Source organism: Scyliorhinus torazame, chromosome 19 (assembly GCF_047496885.1).
Source record: "Scyliorhinus torazame isolate Kashiwa2021f chromosome 19, sScyTor2.1, whole genome shotgun sequence".
NCBI classification, from domain to species: domain Eukaryota; kingdom Metazoa; phylum Chordata; class Chondrichthyes; order Carcharhiniformes; family Scyliorhinidae; genus Scyliorhinus; species Scyliorhinus torazame.
The window spans coordinates 110,553,559-110,572,061 of NC_092725.1; the positions used below are offsets into that span (position 1 = coordinate 110,553,559).

Consider the following 18,503-nt stretch of genomic DNA (forward strand, 5'->3'; position numbering starts at 1 on the left):
TAATGTAAGCCTGCTTGTGACACTTATAAAGATTATTATTATTCTGCCCACTGCCCTTGAGATGCGCTGGTGTCGGGAGGGGGGATTCAAGCGAACTTGAGACTGCCGTCGTCTCCTTGAAGGAAGGCCCTGGATTGGCCTCCAACAATTTCTCCTTCCTGACGGTGCCTGTGGGACCCTGGGGGTCTCCATGGAATGGAGGGGCAGCTGGAGTGAGCTCCAGAAGTCTGAGTAATCTGGCTCAGCGATGTGCCTCTGTGACTAAGCCATGCTCTTGAGTGTCTCAGCAATGTTCACCTGTGACTGGGATACATCCCTACCTCTGGATCTGTAAAGACTTAATTACCTGCAAATGCTTGCATTCAAAGCATTGTCTTGCATCTTTGACTTTGTCTATATATAATGTTTCTGGAACATACCTCTTCATTCACCTGAGGAAGGAGCAGTGCTCCGAAAGCTACAAACCTGTTGGACTTCCTACTGGGACACATCCCTCAGTGAGTGGAACACGATGTTGAGGCCCTCAATCATGGTCATCACAGACTGTGCCATAAGCCTCTGACGTCTTTCTCCAGATTTTCCACTGCGGTCGCCTGCCTAGCAGTGTAGTCCTCGGTGCCACACATGGTCAGAAACATCTCCTGCACCAATTGGCTATGAGGTCACTGGAATGTGCCTGACCTCCACTCCTGAATGTCACGGCTGTGTTCTATCATCTGCATCAGCTCTGGGATGATGTTGTCCAGAATCTCAGCATCTGAGTGAGACTCAGCTGAGTGCTATGGCCCAGCAGACCTCCGACTGCTGTCTCCTAGGACGTCCCGACTCCCACCTGATGTGCATCAGCAACTGTGTGGTGCTCACCAGAACGTGCCCCAGAAGCTTGTCCACTAATGTCACCCACCGAGGTGTGTGTCTCTGCATCGGTGGAAAGTGGGGATGATAGCTGTAATGCCTCGCCAGTAATCTCCTCGGAGCTCTCTTGGGTGGCAGGGGAGGTGGGGAAATGACACCAGATGGCCCGGCCTCATCAGATGGAGATCCTGCGAGACAATGGACATGTGGTCAATGAGAGGGGAGCATCATTTTGTCTGATGTGAATGAGACAGATCATTGGGCTCAAGGGGCAGTGGATGCTCACCTCTGTGGCACAAGCCAACCTGGCTGTTGGTGACTGCTCTCTCCTCGGGCATCCGCACGGACTCCAGGGCCCATTCCTCATAGGCAGTGAGGACTCGAATCTCTGAGACTCCGCCCCCCACTCAAATCTCTGGGACTCCGCGCCCCCCCCCCCCCCCCCCCCCCCCCCCCCGCCCTGTCCTCAACATTTCCCATTTATTTTAGGCTATCTTCTCCTGTGGGGCCAAAGGAGGGCATTGTGAGCCACGTGCTCGATGAGTCAGGGGGTCAATAGCAGGTGGCATGTGTGGGCACCGCATCTGGACATGAAGGGATTATCTTGTTGGTGACGAGGGATACGGAGGAACAAGTATGAAGATTGATGTGGGATGGGTGCGAGGTGTCAGCCAGTGACCTGTGGGGGGGGGGGGGAATTTCAGCAGTGGCAGACAGAACTGATGCCAGGAGAGAGGTGCTTACTTATCCTTGCAGCTCTGTAGAGGCTATTGCTCTTCTTCCGTCATTGGATTGTACGGCGGTCCTCCTCGTTACACTGCCCCGACTGACAGCCGCTGTCACTGCCTCCCAGGTGGCATTGTTGGCGCTGCTGCTGGGCCTCCGACCTCCTCGAAGGAACAGGATGTCCCATCTCACATCGGCAGCACCAAGAAGCCTGGGCAGGTCGGCATCACCAAAGCGAGAAGAAGGTCGACGCACCGCCTTGCTGGTGCGTTGACTGGGAGTGAGTGGCGAGGGAGCGATTGAAAGCAACTCCCCCTGGTCAGCGGCGGGTCGCTGAGGCATGGATCTGGTGAATCAGATGGTGAGACAGCCAGTAGTGGCACCCAAGGTAACACTTAGAAATGTTTTTATTGAATCGTGGCCATACTCTGGAGTAGATTTTCGCCTGGTTCCCCCCAGCTGTCCACCCCCTGCCCCCAGCTGTAAGACTGTCCTGGCAGATTTGCCACCCTTGGAAGAACAACTCATTTTTCATTTCCGTCCCCGAGTGATGAACTGAATATCTCCTGCAGAAAAATCTTAAACGTGTATATCAAGTTCTGTAGGAACCATGTAGAATACAGGCGAGAACTGAAAAGCTATAAAGAGCGCTAATATATATTTCACAGGAAATATCTTTCAATAACTGTTTTCCTTTCCCACCGTTTATTTTTTTAAATACAACGTCATTGGCTAAGCCAGCATTTATTGCCCATCCTTAATTGCCCTTGAAAAAGTGGTATGTAAATGGACAACTTGGAACAGGGAAGACGGCTCTGGTAGGGTGGGGTGGGGGGGGGGGGGGGGGGGGGGGGGGGGGAGATAGTGATGAGGGAAAAGCGGATCAATGGACTAAATGAAAATAAAAATGGGGTGAAGATGGAGGACAGAGTTCACAGTCTGAAGTTGTTGAACTCAATGTCAAGTCCGGAAGGCTGTACGTGCCTAAACGGAAGATGAGATGCTGTTCCTCTGTTGGGCTTCACTGGAACATTGCAGCAGGCCAAGGACGGACATGTGGACTGGGAGCAGGACGATGAGTTAAAATGGCAAGCGACAGGAAGGTCTGGGTTCTGCTTCTGGGCCCAGGTTTTTATTACAGGAATTTCACCAATCTTCCATTCAAATTAGTGCAGGAGATTGAACCAGCCCAGCAAAAAGTGAATCATCTCGTTTAAATTCCAATCCTCTAGGTCATTCTCATTTTACAGAAATCTTGTGATAAAGAACAAATAGCAATGGATTTCAACCAAGGGAAAATGCATCACCTAACAAAAGAAGGCCCTTTTCCTGCCCGGTGTAGCCACCTGAGTTGGCCACTTCCCGACTTAAAATGGAGAACCGCAAAGGCTGAAGGGAAATTCAGCCAACACAGGCAAAAACTAGCAGGCGCAAGTTACTGTGTATTAGACTCTGCAAAAAGCCAGACAGTATCTATACAAGCAGCCACCTGCATAGTAATGTAGCAGCCATCTACATAGTAATGAGCGATCCCCGGGAACAATCAAAACATTTAAGGTAAACAAAGCCAAGCCAGACTCCTCGGCGCCAGCAGGAGCCAGCACAAAAGAGGTTAACGGACACTTAAAGACCGTCCAACGATCAGGGAACAGCTCCAGTATTGGAGAAATCGAACCAAGCGATTGGAACGAAGCCCCTGGGGACTATAAAGTAAAGCCCCCAAGTTAAAATCGTCCTTCTTGACAGGGTCACTCAGCAACGCGAAGCAACCCTTGACAGTGACCTGTCCAGCTGCCTCCAAAGAAGTAAGTCTCAAGTCAACGCTCGCTACGAGATAGGCGCTCCTAGCTACCAGTCCATACCAGCTTTTGAATTCCGCAGTTTCAGAACCCGAACGAAAGGCCATTTGTTCCCCTGACCTGGTGGACCAGTCCAAAGCTAAGTATAGGCCTGTTAGTTATAGAAATAGCCTAGAAAGTAGAGTTTATGCATGAGTAGCGATTTACTGTATATAATAAATGTGCTTTGATTTGAATCTTACTAATTGGTGTGTTGAGTTATTGATCATTACTTGAACTTGAACCTTGTGGCGGTATCATAAAGATACCTGGCGACTCAAGAGCAAAGGTTATAAAACAGAGCCAGTTGAACCAACCAAAAGTTAGCAACAACACCGGGTTATATACAGAAAAAATCTTTGTGCTCCATATCAAATCTGTTCTCTCAAACTGTCCATTTATAATATTTTGCTCCAAATTAAATAAAGTTTAATTGTACACTTGTCACTATTTGACCGTAATGGAATATAGAAGGGCCTTCTGCCCAAAGTTGAAGCAGTAGAGGGTGGCATGCAAACAAATTTGAAGCTGGCCAAGTAAACCTGGGCACAGTAGGTAATTTAAGAATGAAGTCCAGGACTCTCCATTGTAGTCATCTGGGATGGCCACTTACAACAAGAAACATGGACGATCGCAAAGCAAACGGGAAATATGGACAATGTAAGATTCAGGCAGGCACAGAGCCTGAATGTATATTTGTGAGCAAAGAATCCAGACAGCATCGAAACCCCCAACCGATTTGCATTTTAATGACCCATCTCCGTAAGACAAAGGACTGATACTTGAGTAACCGATACAATCCCAGATATTTTGGTGCCACTCCCGGTACTCAGGAAGAGGAAACAACAGTTCAGAATGGGTTCAGAGATACCTTTGCCCCACAGTTAGATCAGCAAGATGGCCCCGATTGGCAGGAACTTAATGAAACGGCCCAACGATATGTGAACGAAACAGAAAGTCAGAATAGAGCCCCCCCAGGCCCAGCACCACCAACAGCACAGGCAGCACCCAATCCTATGAATCCCATTACCACGCAGCGTAGAGTAACAACAGAAGACCAACCCGATTTTGTGTACACCACCCCACTAACCATCACCCGGTTAAGAGATGCCCGCGACAAAATAGTAACTTTTCACCCCACGTCAGACCCACATCACTTTTTCAAACGAGTTAGGTAACAGACCGTCATGTACGGTCTGGACGAGCAGGAAGAAGTAAAACTCATAGTAATGAGCCTTGACCCGTCGGTTAGTCCAGCCCTTCCCGACCCACAAAATGTAGGAGGAGGTAGCTTCCAAGATATGAAAACAGCCATTTTAGATGCCATTGGCTACAATAGAGGAGATTCAGTAGAAGGAATCAACCGGTGCAAACAGAAAAAGGGAGAGCATCCAAAAGCATTTGCTGGACGCCTCTGGATCCACTTCACCGCAGTATTCGGTGATTTAACACGCGGCCATTTATCTGCAGACAATACGGCCAAATGGACCCGTATTTTAGTTTCCCACGCCACGGAGGCAGGACAAAGGCATGTGCGAATTACGACCCCTCAGACCCGGCACACAACAAAGTGTGGGTACTGAAGCGATTATCTAGAGCTTTGGAATAATCCCTACAGAAAAAGACAGAGCAGGAGAGAGTAGACGCCAACATGAATCCAATAAAGGAACACCAAGACCCCACATTGATAAATGAAAGTAGAGGTAACACGCAGCACCCTAAAGCGCAGAGATGCTACAATTGTGGACACGAGGGACATTATGCCCGAGAATGCAATGCCCCCCCGAAACAGCAACGGACTCCAGCCCACACATGCCCCACCTAGGAACAATGCCAGACCTATCCACAGCATTAGTGCCCGTGCAGACAATTTGGCCATAAATGGCACCGATTGACGGTGTTCAGACTCCCCAACTTGGGTCTGCGACACACTTTGGGACAAGTCCGGAAGACCGATAACTGTAGGCACAGTCTGGGGACACCTAGTAGAGTTCCTTTGGGACACAGGAGGGTCCCGAACCACGTTAAACTCCTCCATGATGTACCAGCGAGATATATGGCCCACTACAGACACCATCACGCTTAGTGGCTTTGCAGGTCACCTCCAGCAGGGACACATCACCGCCCCTGTGGATATCCAGATCAGTAACATTAAAACTAAGCGCTTAGTAGTTTTGGTAGATTTACCCCAGACAGCAGAACATATCTTAGGGATAGATTTTATGAGCTCACACAACCTTTCTTTCGACCCCGTAAATAAATGTGTGTGGGAAATGGCTAGAGCAGCGCGAGCCCCCGCCACACTCACAGTAGGAGATTACGCACACAGGATTAGCATTGTAGGGGGATCCTGGCACCAGACCTCAGAATCGGGCTGCCTGCTCAAAATGGCGGCCTGATCCCAATGGAATCTAACAGGCTCTTCACCATGCTGTTTGCATGGTCAAAGAGAGAGACTCACAGCCGTGCCCCATTCCCTGCGGCAGCAGAGATCTGGCCCAATTCCCTTGATTCTCAATGGAAAGTCCCACCCGAAATTACTGAACAATTCCTCCAAGTTAAAATACAATCCGTACACAAAGAAAACTGCCAATATGATTCATATAAAACTGGGTAATCATTAACCAATTGAATCCTTTCTAATGCTATGATTTCTGCAGAGGCAGACAATTTTTAAATAGAAATGCAAACTTCCAATTATTGGGTGAAATATATGTGACAATATTCCACATTTTATAAAGCTTTTACTGTGTCAAATGACTAAATGCATTATTTCTTTTCATAGGCAACTTATGCTTTTAAGTACCAAACAGACTTTTCCCTTTCTACTATTAATGACAACTCAAAACCCCAACTTTGTTACGTTACTTGGATCTCTTAAGTAGACATTGAATTCTCCTGGAATCAATCCAAAGTAATTTGCAGCTCCCATGGGTTTTACTTCTGTTCTTTTCATTTCCCAATACTATCTTTCCCAGTGGGAATTTTCCTGGAGATTCTCCTTCTAGCTCCAGCTAGGTGAACCCTCTAACCTTGTTCTAACTCCTGACAAACCTGAATTTCAAACTGAGCAAGAGCTCCCATCTTCAGAGAGGGCTGGTTTAGCTCACTGGGCTAGACAGGTGGTTTGTGATACAGAACAAGACCAGCAGCACGGGTTCAATTCCCGTACCGGCTGAGAATTCTGAATTCTCCCTCTGTGTACCCAAACAAGCGCCGGAATGTGGTGACTAGGGGCTTTCCACAGTAACTTTATTGCAGTGTTAATGTAATCTTACTTGTGACAATAAAAAGATTATTATTATTCTGCGTGGTGAACAATAAGGTCACCATTTCTCTTTTTAAGGTGCAGGCCTGGATGACTATTTATTTCACTTTCCGCCTCCTAGTTGGCTGCAGGCCCAAAAGATAAAACTCCAAAACTGCTATCTGTGTATGATATTTTTGTGACATTACAAGGGAGCCTGTAACCCGATCTCAAAATGGCATCCACTATCCTCTTCTCTATGGCAACAGGAAACTCATTAGCTTTGCATAGAAGCAAAAATGGTAATATGTTATCTTTGTTCCCAATCCCCTTTGATCTTATAGGTAAAGGAACAGTTTCTAATACAATCTTTCTGGGCTGTTTGGAGACTCAGGATCTCCTCGTCATGGACGTAGAAGCATAAATGTCTTCCACCTCCCGATCAATAAAACAACCTTAGACTCTTTTGATCTCTCACAAATAAACCACTCAGGCTTCCTGTCAATCAGACGCTAGCACAGGTCACATGACTCATTTCACTTACAGCTTTAGGTACAGTCCTCAATTTCCGCATGCTTATAAATCAAAGGACTCGTTTGGGTCGGTCTTCACAGTGGAAGACACAAATAACATGCCAGTGACTGATGGAAATGAGGCTATGACAGGTGAGAACCTTGAGAGGATTGATATCACCAAGGAGGTAGTGATGGGCAAGCTAATGGGGCTAAAGGTAGACAAGTGTCCTGGCCCTGATGGAATGCATCCCAGAGTGCTAAAAGAGATGGCTAGGGAAATTGCAAATGCACTAGAGGTAATTTACCAAAATTTACTAGACTCTGGGGTGGTCCCGGCAGATTGGAAATTAGCAAACGTGACACCACTGTTTAAAAAAGGAGGTAGGCAGAAAGTGGGTAATTATAGGCCAGTGAGCTTAACTTCGGTAGTAGGGAAGATGCTGGAATCTATCATCAAGGAAGAAATAGCGAGGCATCTGGATGGAAATTGTCCCATTGGACAGACGCAGCATGGGTTCATAAAGGGCAGGTCGTGCCTAACTAATTTAGTGGAATTTTTTGAGGACATTAACAGTGCGGTAGATAACGGGGAGCCAATGGATGTGGTATATCTGGATTTCCAGAAAGCCTTTGACAAGGTGCCACACAAAAGGTTGTTGCATAAGATAAAGATGCATGGCATTAAGGGGAAAGTAGGAGCATGGATAGAGGATTGGTTAATTAATAGAAAGCAAAGAGTGGGGATTAATGGGTGTTTCTCTGGTTGGCAATCAGTAGCTAGTGGTATCCCTCAGGGATCAGTGTTGGGCCCACAACTGGTCGCAATTTACATAGATGATTTGGAGTTGGGGACCAAGGGCAATGTGTCCAAGTTTGCAGACGACACTAAGATAAGTGGTAAAGCAAAAAGTGCAGAGGATACTGGAAGTCTGCAGAGGGATTTGGACAGGCTAAGTGAATGGGCTAGGGTCTGGCAGATGGAATACAATGTTGACAAATGTGAGGTTATCTATTTTGGTAAGAATAACGGCAAAAGGGATTATTATTTAAATGATAAAAAATTAAAACATGCTGCTGTGCAGAGAGATCTGGGTGTGCTAGTGCATGAGTCGCAGAAAGTTGGTTTTCAGGTGCAACAGGTGATTAAGAAGCCAAATGGAATTTTGTCCTTCATTGCTAGAGGGATGGAGTTTAAGGCTAGGGAGGTTATGCTGCAATTGTATAAGGTGTTAGTGAGGCCACACCTGGAGTATTGTGTTCAGTTTTGGTCTCCTTACTTGAGAAAGGACGTACTGGCACTGGAGGGTGTGCAGAGGAGATTCACTAGGTTAATCCCAGACCTGAAGATGTTGGATTACGAGGAGAGGTTGAGTAGACTGGGACTGTACTCGTTGGAATTTAGAAGGATGAGGGGGGATCTTATATAAACATATAAGATTATGAAGGGAATAGATAGGATAGATGCGGGCAGGTTGTTTCCACTGGTGGGTGAAAGCAGAACTAGGGGGCATAGCCTCAAAATAAGGGGAAGTAGATTTAGGACTGAGTTTAGGAGGAACTTCTTCACCCAAAGGGTTGTGAATCTATGGAATTCCTTGCCCAGTGAAGCAGTAGAGGCTCCTTCATTAAATGTTTTTAAGATAAAGATAGATAGTTTTTTGAAGAATAAAGGGATTAAGGGTTATGGTGTTCGGGCCGGAAAGTGGAGCTGAGTCCACAAAAGATCAGCCATGATCTCATTGAATGGCGGAGCAGGCTCGAGGGGCCAGATGGCCTACTCCTGCTCCTAGTTCTTATGTTCTTATGTAACACTGGTTATATGTAACTGATAGACCACAGAAATTCCTCGTCGTGTGATAGAAAGCAACTAATTACCTGGATGTAATTAACAATTAATTAATTAGTAATTAATTACATTTGATTACATAGAATGCTCAATACAGAAACAGGCCTGTCGGCCTATCTGGTCTGTGCAGGTGTTCAGTCTCCACAAGAGTCTCTTCCTGCCCCTCTTTATCTACCCCCATCAGCATATTCTTCGATTCCTTTCCCCCTCATTTCTCGCTTCCCCTTAAGTGCATCCATGACTGGAAAAGTAGGAACATATTTGCACGAGCAGCTAAACGTAATGGTGGAACAATAAATAGGCCTGAGAGAAAAGACTTGTGTAACATACTCTAGCTTTTACAATCAGGATAGTTCTTCAGTTGTAGATTAATTGGACTCAATGTCCAAGGTATGGTTAGATATATAATGTATAATTGAATCATGTGTCCTACTAATGGCTAGATTCTGAAAATGGCAGCGTGCATGGCCAAGTGGTAACTCACAATTTTGCTAACTTCTGCAAACTTATCTTGTTGTTCAACCCAAAATGTAAAAATTCTAAAACATACCTGGAAAGTTGGGATGAGGAATCATCCTGGTTGAGGCTGGGAAAATGGTGCCCGGTGTGACAAGCCATTGGTGATGGCTAGTGGGACAGCTGCTGGGAATAGCCAGTGGTTCGGACTAGCTGTAGGGGGACGACAGCTCCAGCTTGGCTGCTGTCAAGAGCCAGGATAATTGCCAACTCCAGAGTCAATTCTCCACGCTGCTTTATTCATCACATGGGCCGGTTTAGTTCAGTGGTCTAGACAGCTGGTTTGTCATGCAGAAAGAGGTCAGCAGCGCGGGTTCAATTCCCGTACTGGCTTACCCGAACAGGCGCCGGAATGTGGCGACTAGGGGCTTTTCACAGTAACATCGTACTCGTGGCAATAAACAATTATTATTATTATGTTGCTCCCACCACAGTCCAGGCTGATAAAGGTGACAATGCGGTAAAAGCAAAGGCAGAATGAATGCCAGGTGAATCAGATGAAATGCAACTGGAGCAATGTTATCATCGTCATTCGTTACTGGAGCAAGGAACCACAAAAAGGGTGTGCACTGCACAATTTGACTGCACAACCTGCAATTCAGAAACCACGAGAAGCCATATGTCCCATCATCCTCACCTTCCAAGCTGCAACGTACAACAGGTTTTCATGATAGCTGAAGAACAACCTAGACAGACCTCACATAAGTAATATTCCGTAATCATAATATCAAATGTTCTCAAAATGCAAAATTACTTTGACAATATACTTTGGCTACAGAGACGATGGACGGAATATTCACAGTCTGGAGTATAAGTTGGAGGGGGGGATGGGAACACATCATTATCAACCATGACCATCTACCCAGGACCTTCAATGTTCCAAGCCAGCAGATTTTTGCCCCCACCCCTCCCCTGCACCACAGGGCCGGGAAAATAACACTTACCTCCCTCCCTCCTTCCATCACATCCTCCACATGGGCGACATGGTAGCACAGTGGTTAGCACAATTGCTTCACAGCGCCAGGAACCAGGGTTTGATTCCTGGCTTGGGTCACTGTCTGTGCGGAGTGTGCATGTTCTCCCCGTGTCTGCGTGGGCTTCCTCCGGGTTCCTTCCACAAGTTCCTGTGAATTGGATATTCTGAATTCTCCCTCAGTGTACCCAAACAGGCGTGTGAGTGTGGCGACTAGGGATTTTCACAGTAACTTCGTTGCAGGATTAATGTAAGCCTACTTGTGACACGAAGAAGATTAGATTATCATATGTCGGTCATCTCCGATCTTGCTCACTTAGAATTGCCCTTCAGCAGATTTCACTGTTACTGCCGACTTTGCTGAGATCTCAATGTTATGTGAGCCATGAGTCAGGGAACAAACCTGCTGTCATGTGAGCTTCAACATAGAGAAGAAAACACATCTGAACATTGGACACAGAGCATTGAACACACCTGAACATTGGACACACTACACACTGAGTACTTAACACACGGAGCACTGAACACACTGAGCACTGAACACACTGAGCACTGAACACACTGAGCACTGAACACACTGAGCACTGAACACACCTGAACATTGGACACACTACGCACGGAGTACTTAACACACTGAACACTGAACACACCAGATTATTGAATATACTGAACATTGAACACACCTGAGCACTGAACACACCTGAGCACTGAATGCACCGGAGCACTGAACACACCTGAGCACTGAACGCGCCTGAGCACTGAACATACCTGAGCATTGAACACACTGAACATTGAACACACTGAACATTGAACACACTAAGAATCATCGATTCATAGAAATTACAGTGGCGAAGGGGGCCATTCGGCCCATCTAGTCTGCACCGGCCCTTGGAAAGAGCACCCTACTTAAGCCCACACCTCCTTGCTATCCCCGTAACCCAGAAATCCCACTTAACCTTTTTGGATACGAAGGGCAATTTAGCATGGCCAATCCACCTGACCTGCAGATATTTAGACTGGGAGGAAACCGGAGCACCCGGAGGAAACCCACGCAGACACAGGGAGAATGTGCATACTCCACACAGGCAGTGACCCAAGCCGTGAATCGAACCTGGAACCCTGGAGCTGTGAAGCAACAGTGCTAACCACTGTGCTACCGTGCCGCCCACGAAGCATTGAACATACCTGAATAATGAACACGCCTGAACATTGAACACACCGAACATTGAACAGACCAGATTATTGAATACCCTGAGCATTGAATACATCAGAGCATTGAATACACTGGATATCGAACACACTTGAGCATTGAACACAGTGAACATTGAAAGCACCCGAGCATTGAACGCAACCGAGCATTGTACGCAGCCGAGCATTGGACGCAGCCGAGCATTGGACGCAGCCGAGCATTGGACGCAGCCGAGCATTGGACGCAGCCGAGCATTGGACGCAGCCGAGCATTGGACGCACCCGAGCATTGGAGGCACCCGAGCATTGGACGCACCCGAGCATTGGACGCACCCGAGCACTGGACGCACCCGAGCACTGGGCGCACCCGAGATCTGGGCGCACCCGAGCATTGGGCGCACCCGAGCATTGGGCGCACCTGAGCATTGGGCGCACCCGAGCATTGGACGCACCCGAGCATTGGACGCACCCGAGCATTGGACGCACCCGAGCATTGGACGCACCCGAGCACTGAACACACCCGAGCATTGAACGCACCCGAGCATTGAACGCACCAGTGCATTTAAAGCACTAGAGCATTGAACACACCCGAGCATTGAACGCACTCGACCTGAGCACTGAACACACCTGGACATTGAACACACCTGAGCACTGCACACACCTGAACATTGAACACACCTGAGCACTGAACACACCTGGACACTGAACGCACCCGAGCATTGAACGCACCCGAGCATTGAACGCACCCGAGCATTGAACGCACCCGAGCATTGAACGCGCCCGAGCATTGAACGCGCCCGAGCATTGAACGCGCCCGAGCATTGAACGCGCCCGAGCATTGAACGCGCCCGAGCATTGAACGCGCCCGAGCATTGAACACACCCGAGCACTGAACGCATCCGAGCACTGAACGCACCCGAGCACTGAACGCACCCGAGCACTGAACGCACCCGAGCATTGAACACACCCGAGCATTGAACACACCCGAGCATTGAACACACCCGAGCATTGAACACACCCGAGCATTGAACACACCCGAGCATTGAACACACCCGAGCATTGAACACACCCAAGCATTCAACACACCAGAGCATTCAACACACCAGAGCACTGAACACACCCGAGCATTGAACACACCAGAGCATTTAACGCACCCGAGCATTTAACGCACCCGAGCATTGAACGCACCTAAGCATTGAACACACCTAAGCATTGAACACACCCGAGCATTGAACACACCCGAGCATTGAACACACCCGAGCATTGAATGCACCAGAGCATTTAAAGCACTAGAGCATTGAACACACCCGAGCATTGAACGCACTCGACCTGAGCACTGAACACACCTGGACATTGAACACACCTGAGCACTGCACACACCTGAACATTGAACACACCTGAGCACTGAACACACCTGGACACTGAACGCACCCGAGCATTGAACGCACCCGAGCATTGAACGCGCCCGAGCATTGAACGCGCCCGAGCATTGAACGCGCCCGAGCATTGAACGCGCCCGAGCATTGAACGCGCCCGAGCATTGAACGCGCCCGAGCATTGAACGCGCCCGAGCATTGAACACACCCGAGCACTGAACGCACCCGAGCACTGAACGCACCCGAGCACTGAACGCACCCGAGCATTGAACGCACCCGAGCATTGAACACACCCGAGCATTGAACACACCCGAGCATTGAACACACCCGAGCATTGAACACACCCGAGCATTGAACACACCCGAGCATTGAACACACCCGAGCATTGAACACACCAGAGCATTCAACACACCAGAGCACTGAACACACCCGAGCATTGAACACACCAGAGCATTTAACGCACCCGAGCATTTAACGCACCCGAGCATTTAACGCACCCGAGCATTGAATGCACCTAAGCATTGAACACACCTAAGCATTGAACACACCCGAGCATTGAACACACCCGAGCATTGAACACACCCGAGCATTGAACGCACTAGAGCATTTAACGCACTAGAGCATTGAACACACCCGAGCATTGAACGCACTCGACCTGAGCACTGAACACGCCTGGACATTGAACGCACCTGAGCACTGAACACACCTGGACATTGAACACACCTGAGCACTGCACACACCTGAGCACTGCACACACCTGAGCACTGAACACACCTGAGCACTGAACACACCTGGAAACTGAACATACCTGAGTATTGAGCACACCTGAGCACTGAACACACCTGGACACTGAACGCACCCGAGCATTGAACGCACCCGAGCATTGAACGCACCCGAGCATTGAACGCACCCGAGCATTGAACGCACCCGAGCATTGAACGCACCCGAGAATTGAACGCACCCGAGCACTGAACGCACCCGAGCCTTGAACGCACCCGAGCCTTGAACGCACCCGAGCCTTGAACACACCCGAGCCTTGAACACACCCGAGCATTGAACACACCCGAGCATTGAACACACCCGGGCATTGAACACACCCGAGCTTTGAACACACCTGTGCTTTGAACACACCCGAGCATTGAACACACCCGAGCATTGAACACACCCGAGCATTGAACACACCCGAGCATTGAACACACCCAAGCATTCAACACACCCGAGCATTGAACACACCCGAGCATTGAACACACCAGAGCATTTAACGCACCCGAGCATTGAAAGCACCTAAGCATTGAACGCACCTAAGCATTGAACACACCTGAGCATTGAACACACCCGAGCATTGAACACACCCGAGCATTGAACACACCCGAGCATTGAACACACCCGAGCATTGAACACACCCGAGCATTGAACGCACTAGAGCATTTAACGCACTAGAGCATTGAACACACCCGAGCATTGAACGCACTCGACCTGAGCACTGAACACGCCTGGACATTGAACGCACCTGAGCACTGAACACACCTGGACATTGAACACACCTGAGCACTGCACACACCTGAGCACTGAACACACCTGAGCACTGAACACACCTGAGCACTGAACACACCTGGACACTGAACGCACCCGAGCATTGAACGCACCCGAGCATTGAACGCACCCGAGCATTGAACGCACCCGAGCATTGAACGCACCCGAGCATTGAACGCACCCGAGCACTGAACGCACCCGAGCACTGAACGCACCCGAGCCTTGAACGCACCCGAGCCTTGAACACACCCGAGCCTTGAACACACCCGAGCCTTGAACACACCCGAGCCTTGAACACACCCGAGCATTGAACACACCCGAGCATTGAACACACCCGGGCATTGAACACACCCGAGCTTTGAACACACCTGTGCTTTGAACACACCTGTGCTTTGAACACATCTGAGCTTTGAACACACCTGAGCATTGTCCTCATGCAGCTGAGTCGTGGTTATTAGGGGTTCCCTTTAGTTGGCGAAATGTGCTCACCTTCAACTCCACGCACCAGAAAAGAACCTCCTTCTACTTTGAGGATTCATACATGCAGAGCAACCACGTTGTGAAGAGGAGACTTGCAAAAATGGTGCTCATAACTTCCCAGACCCACTTCCTTACCATGTAACCTCCCTGTTAGTCACCAACCTCCCTCCATCTCCCTTGATCCACCCGATATAACCATTCCTCTCTCCTCTGTTACCCTTGACGCTCCTCATGTTACTCTTAAGCCTATAGCCATCACCCTCCATGTGCCATCACTCCCCTTTGAGTCTACATCTATTACCATCCAATAGCGACTATGACGCTTCCTATTATCTCCCTGTTTCTGTGACACCCATGTGAGACTATCTGCCACCCCACCATGACCATGGACCTGCCAGCCCACTGCATCCCCCCATCCCTCTCACTGTTCGGTTCCCAGTACCCTCACTACAACCCCCAGGATCCCACCGTAGACAGCACCAACCGCACCATTTAGGACCATTTCTCTCCAACCGGAAACTACCCCCCCCCCACCAACATATTCATAGGACCCCCACTCAAATCACACAAGGCCCTTTCGTCTCTCCCACATCCCTGCACCATCACCTTCCCTCCCTGCCTCAGACATTCTCCCTACCTCAGCCAGGCTCCCTGTGTTGCGTCCATTAAACTGCCATCACCCAATCATTGCCTCATTGAACAATGCTCCACAAAGCGGAAAACAAAACAGTGGTGACTCACTCCAACTCCGGTAAGTTGACTACCTCGCCTGCTGCACGCCACTTATATACAGTCAGAAATCTGAAGGTACATGATGCTCACTCGCTGATAACTTAATTGGAAAGGAAACCTAATTCTGCTGGTTGGCCTTTTAATGAACATGCACAACATCCATGCAGTTGCATACAAATGTGCTTCATAATGCATACCATTGGGAAACTCAACCCACCTTCAAACCTCCCTGAATTTAATTGCAAAAGTTTATCCTGCCATCGGGAAGCTGATTTGTGGCCTCCTGTCAATTAAGTTCCCCTGCCCGCCTTGCTTCTCAATCACAGGAGCAGCACAACATTTCTGTATTCTGTTCACAGCAAAGATGGGCATTAGAATTGATATATTTTTGCTCAAATGTACACCGTCTTTTCTCTCCGAATATCAACGTTGCTATATAAATCCAAGTTGTTGTTGTTGAATGTGCGGCCTTCCTGTAAGTTCAGAACATGCATGTATGTGTTTCAGCAAACATATATCTTTCACGGTGGAAACACTTGTTTAAGCTGGTTGCAACATTCAACGTAGAAGTTTATCAACCTACCTCCAGCATACATAACAGCCAGTGTTGTTGAAGAGATCCATGCAATTTGGCTGTAAGAGGTGTCAAAGATTTCCTGAATTTCCTTAAAGAACACAGTGATGGCTTTTGGAAATGCGTAAGAAAATCCAATCGAAATAAAAGCGCCAACGACCACGGCCCATCCCCAGTCACCATCTGGGGGGGTATATTCCTGAGCTGACGCTGGTGGTGGCATCTTAGACCTCTTCTTGTTCGTAGTTAACTGGAAGGAGCAAAGAAAAGTCATCTTATCAAGTTGTAACTGAAGAAAATGTTAAACTAAATCTTATCTATCTTGTCTATAAGTCAAACCTGCGAGGACTTGTATTGTTTCAGAGGATTCCTTGAGCTAGCTTGTTCAGGGGTTGTTTTCTTCTGAGGTGCTTTTGACAGTATACCCAATTTGAGGCTGTTTAAATGCAGGGAGCATAATAATAAACACCATGAAAAGCAGACTGGTATTTTCTGCTTGGCATTGTTCAATATAAACACAGAGTAGGAGGAGACATACAATGTCGTCAAAGGGATTATCTCACTGCACATGCCATGTCTTAAATCACTGAAGTAATTGCATTCACAACAACTTGGCCCATTCAGGAAATCACTGCTGCAAATTAAAATGTGACCACAACTTTTTTTTAAGGAGAGGGAACAGGGAAAATGCAGTGGGAAGTAAACCTGCAGTGCCAGCCAATTTAAACCAGCCCGGCATGAATCAGTGCTTTGGGCAAACAATTTAATCTCTCCTTTTAATTCCAGGTAAATTAGAACAGCAAAGCTCGCGATGAAATCTTTTGACGCGTGTGATTTTCCCTTCAAAGTTAAACAAAGAAATGTAGCCAAGTGAGAAGCGCTGGAGTTTGAATATAAACCATGACCTAATATCCAACAGAACAGAACTGTAACTTAGTCAGCAAGGTCAGTCCAGAGAGGTAGCCCGACAGAGCATGCAATAGCACATTCATTTCCAAAGGCTCCAATCAATACAAGCTCTGGTTCATCTCATTACCCCACACACACACACACAAAAAAAAACTTATGAATATTCTACAGTCACCAGCTGTCTGCCCATGCTCATTAACAAAATTACATCTTGCCAAATGGTCTCAAGCCTTACTAGAGGTCACCTTCCCCAGTAATGTTTCAAGGTCTCGCTGCAGTTTGTTCACCGACAATCCTACGGGAGCTCAGCTTCACCTTGGGAATTGCACAGACCTGACAAACTTACAGTGCTTGGCTCCAACTATTGCTGCGTCAAAACTTTAAATGGTCATGGATTTTGGCGATACAAATAAACTGTGTTTCTTTCACCCTGTTCCATTTGATTTCTTTTCTCCTCCTTTTCCTGAAGGTAATGACTTCCCTCCCCCCCCCCCCCCTCAATCAAATCTTCCTGAACCCAAATGAAAGGGAGATGTCGACAGCCGCATACACATAGTATACTTTTTCCACATGGGCTCATTGGATGGTGATCAGGAACAGGAGCCCGAACTATTTGATTGACACCACAGGAACATAATAAACCAGTAAGCCAGTTAGTCCCTGCATTCCCTGCATATGGCTGATCTGCAACATAACCCCATACACTAGATTTTGCTCAATAGTAGCCTTGGTTAACAAAAATCTATCACACTTCAAGGGCAGCATGGTGGCGCAGTGGTTAACACTGCTGCCTCACGGCGCTGAGGACATGGGTTCGATCCTGGCTCTGAGTCACTGTCCGTGTGGAGTTTGCGCATTCTCCCGTGCCTGCCTGGATCTCACCCCCACAACTCAAAAAGATGTGCAGGGTAGGTGGATTGGCCACGCTAAACTGCCCATTATTGAAAAAAATAATAAGTGGGTACTTTAAATTAATTTTTTAAAAATCTATCACACTTCAAATTAGCAATTGACCTAGCATTAACTGCCATTAGCAAAAGTTCAACCATTCTTTGTGTGGAAGCACTCCCTAACTGGGAAGTACTCCCTAACTGGGAAGTACTCCCTAACTCCCTCAGGTGCTGGTTTGGCACAGTGGGCTAAATAGCTGGCTTGTAATGCAGAACAAGGCAGCAGCGAGGGTTCAATTCCCATA

The 18,503-nt window shown here is 47.9% G+C and overlaps 1 protein-coding gene across 1 annotated transcript in view; it reads right to left on the minus strand.

The window, feature by feature from the left end:
• Positions 1-17,221, minus strand: part of LOC140396422 (monocarboxylate transporter 2-like) — a 105,730-nt gene extending 88,509 nt beyond the window's left edge. Inside the window, 2 exon segments of the mRNA XM_072485041.1 lie at positions 16,409-16,649; positions 16,739-17,221. Coding sequence (XP_072341142.1) covers positions 16,409-16,649; positions 16,739-16,969 — 472 coding nt within the window. The 5' untranslated portion in view covers positions 16,970-17,221.
• Positions 17,222-18,503: the final 1,282 nt, after the last annotated feature.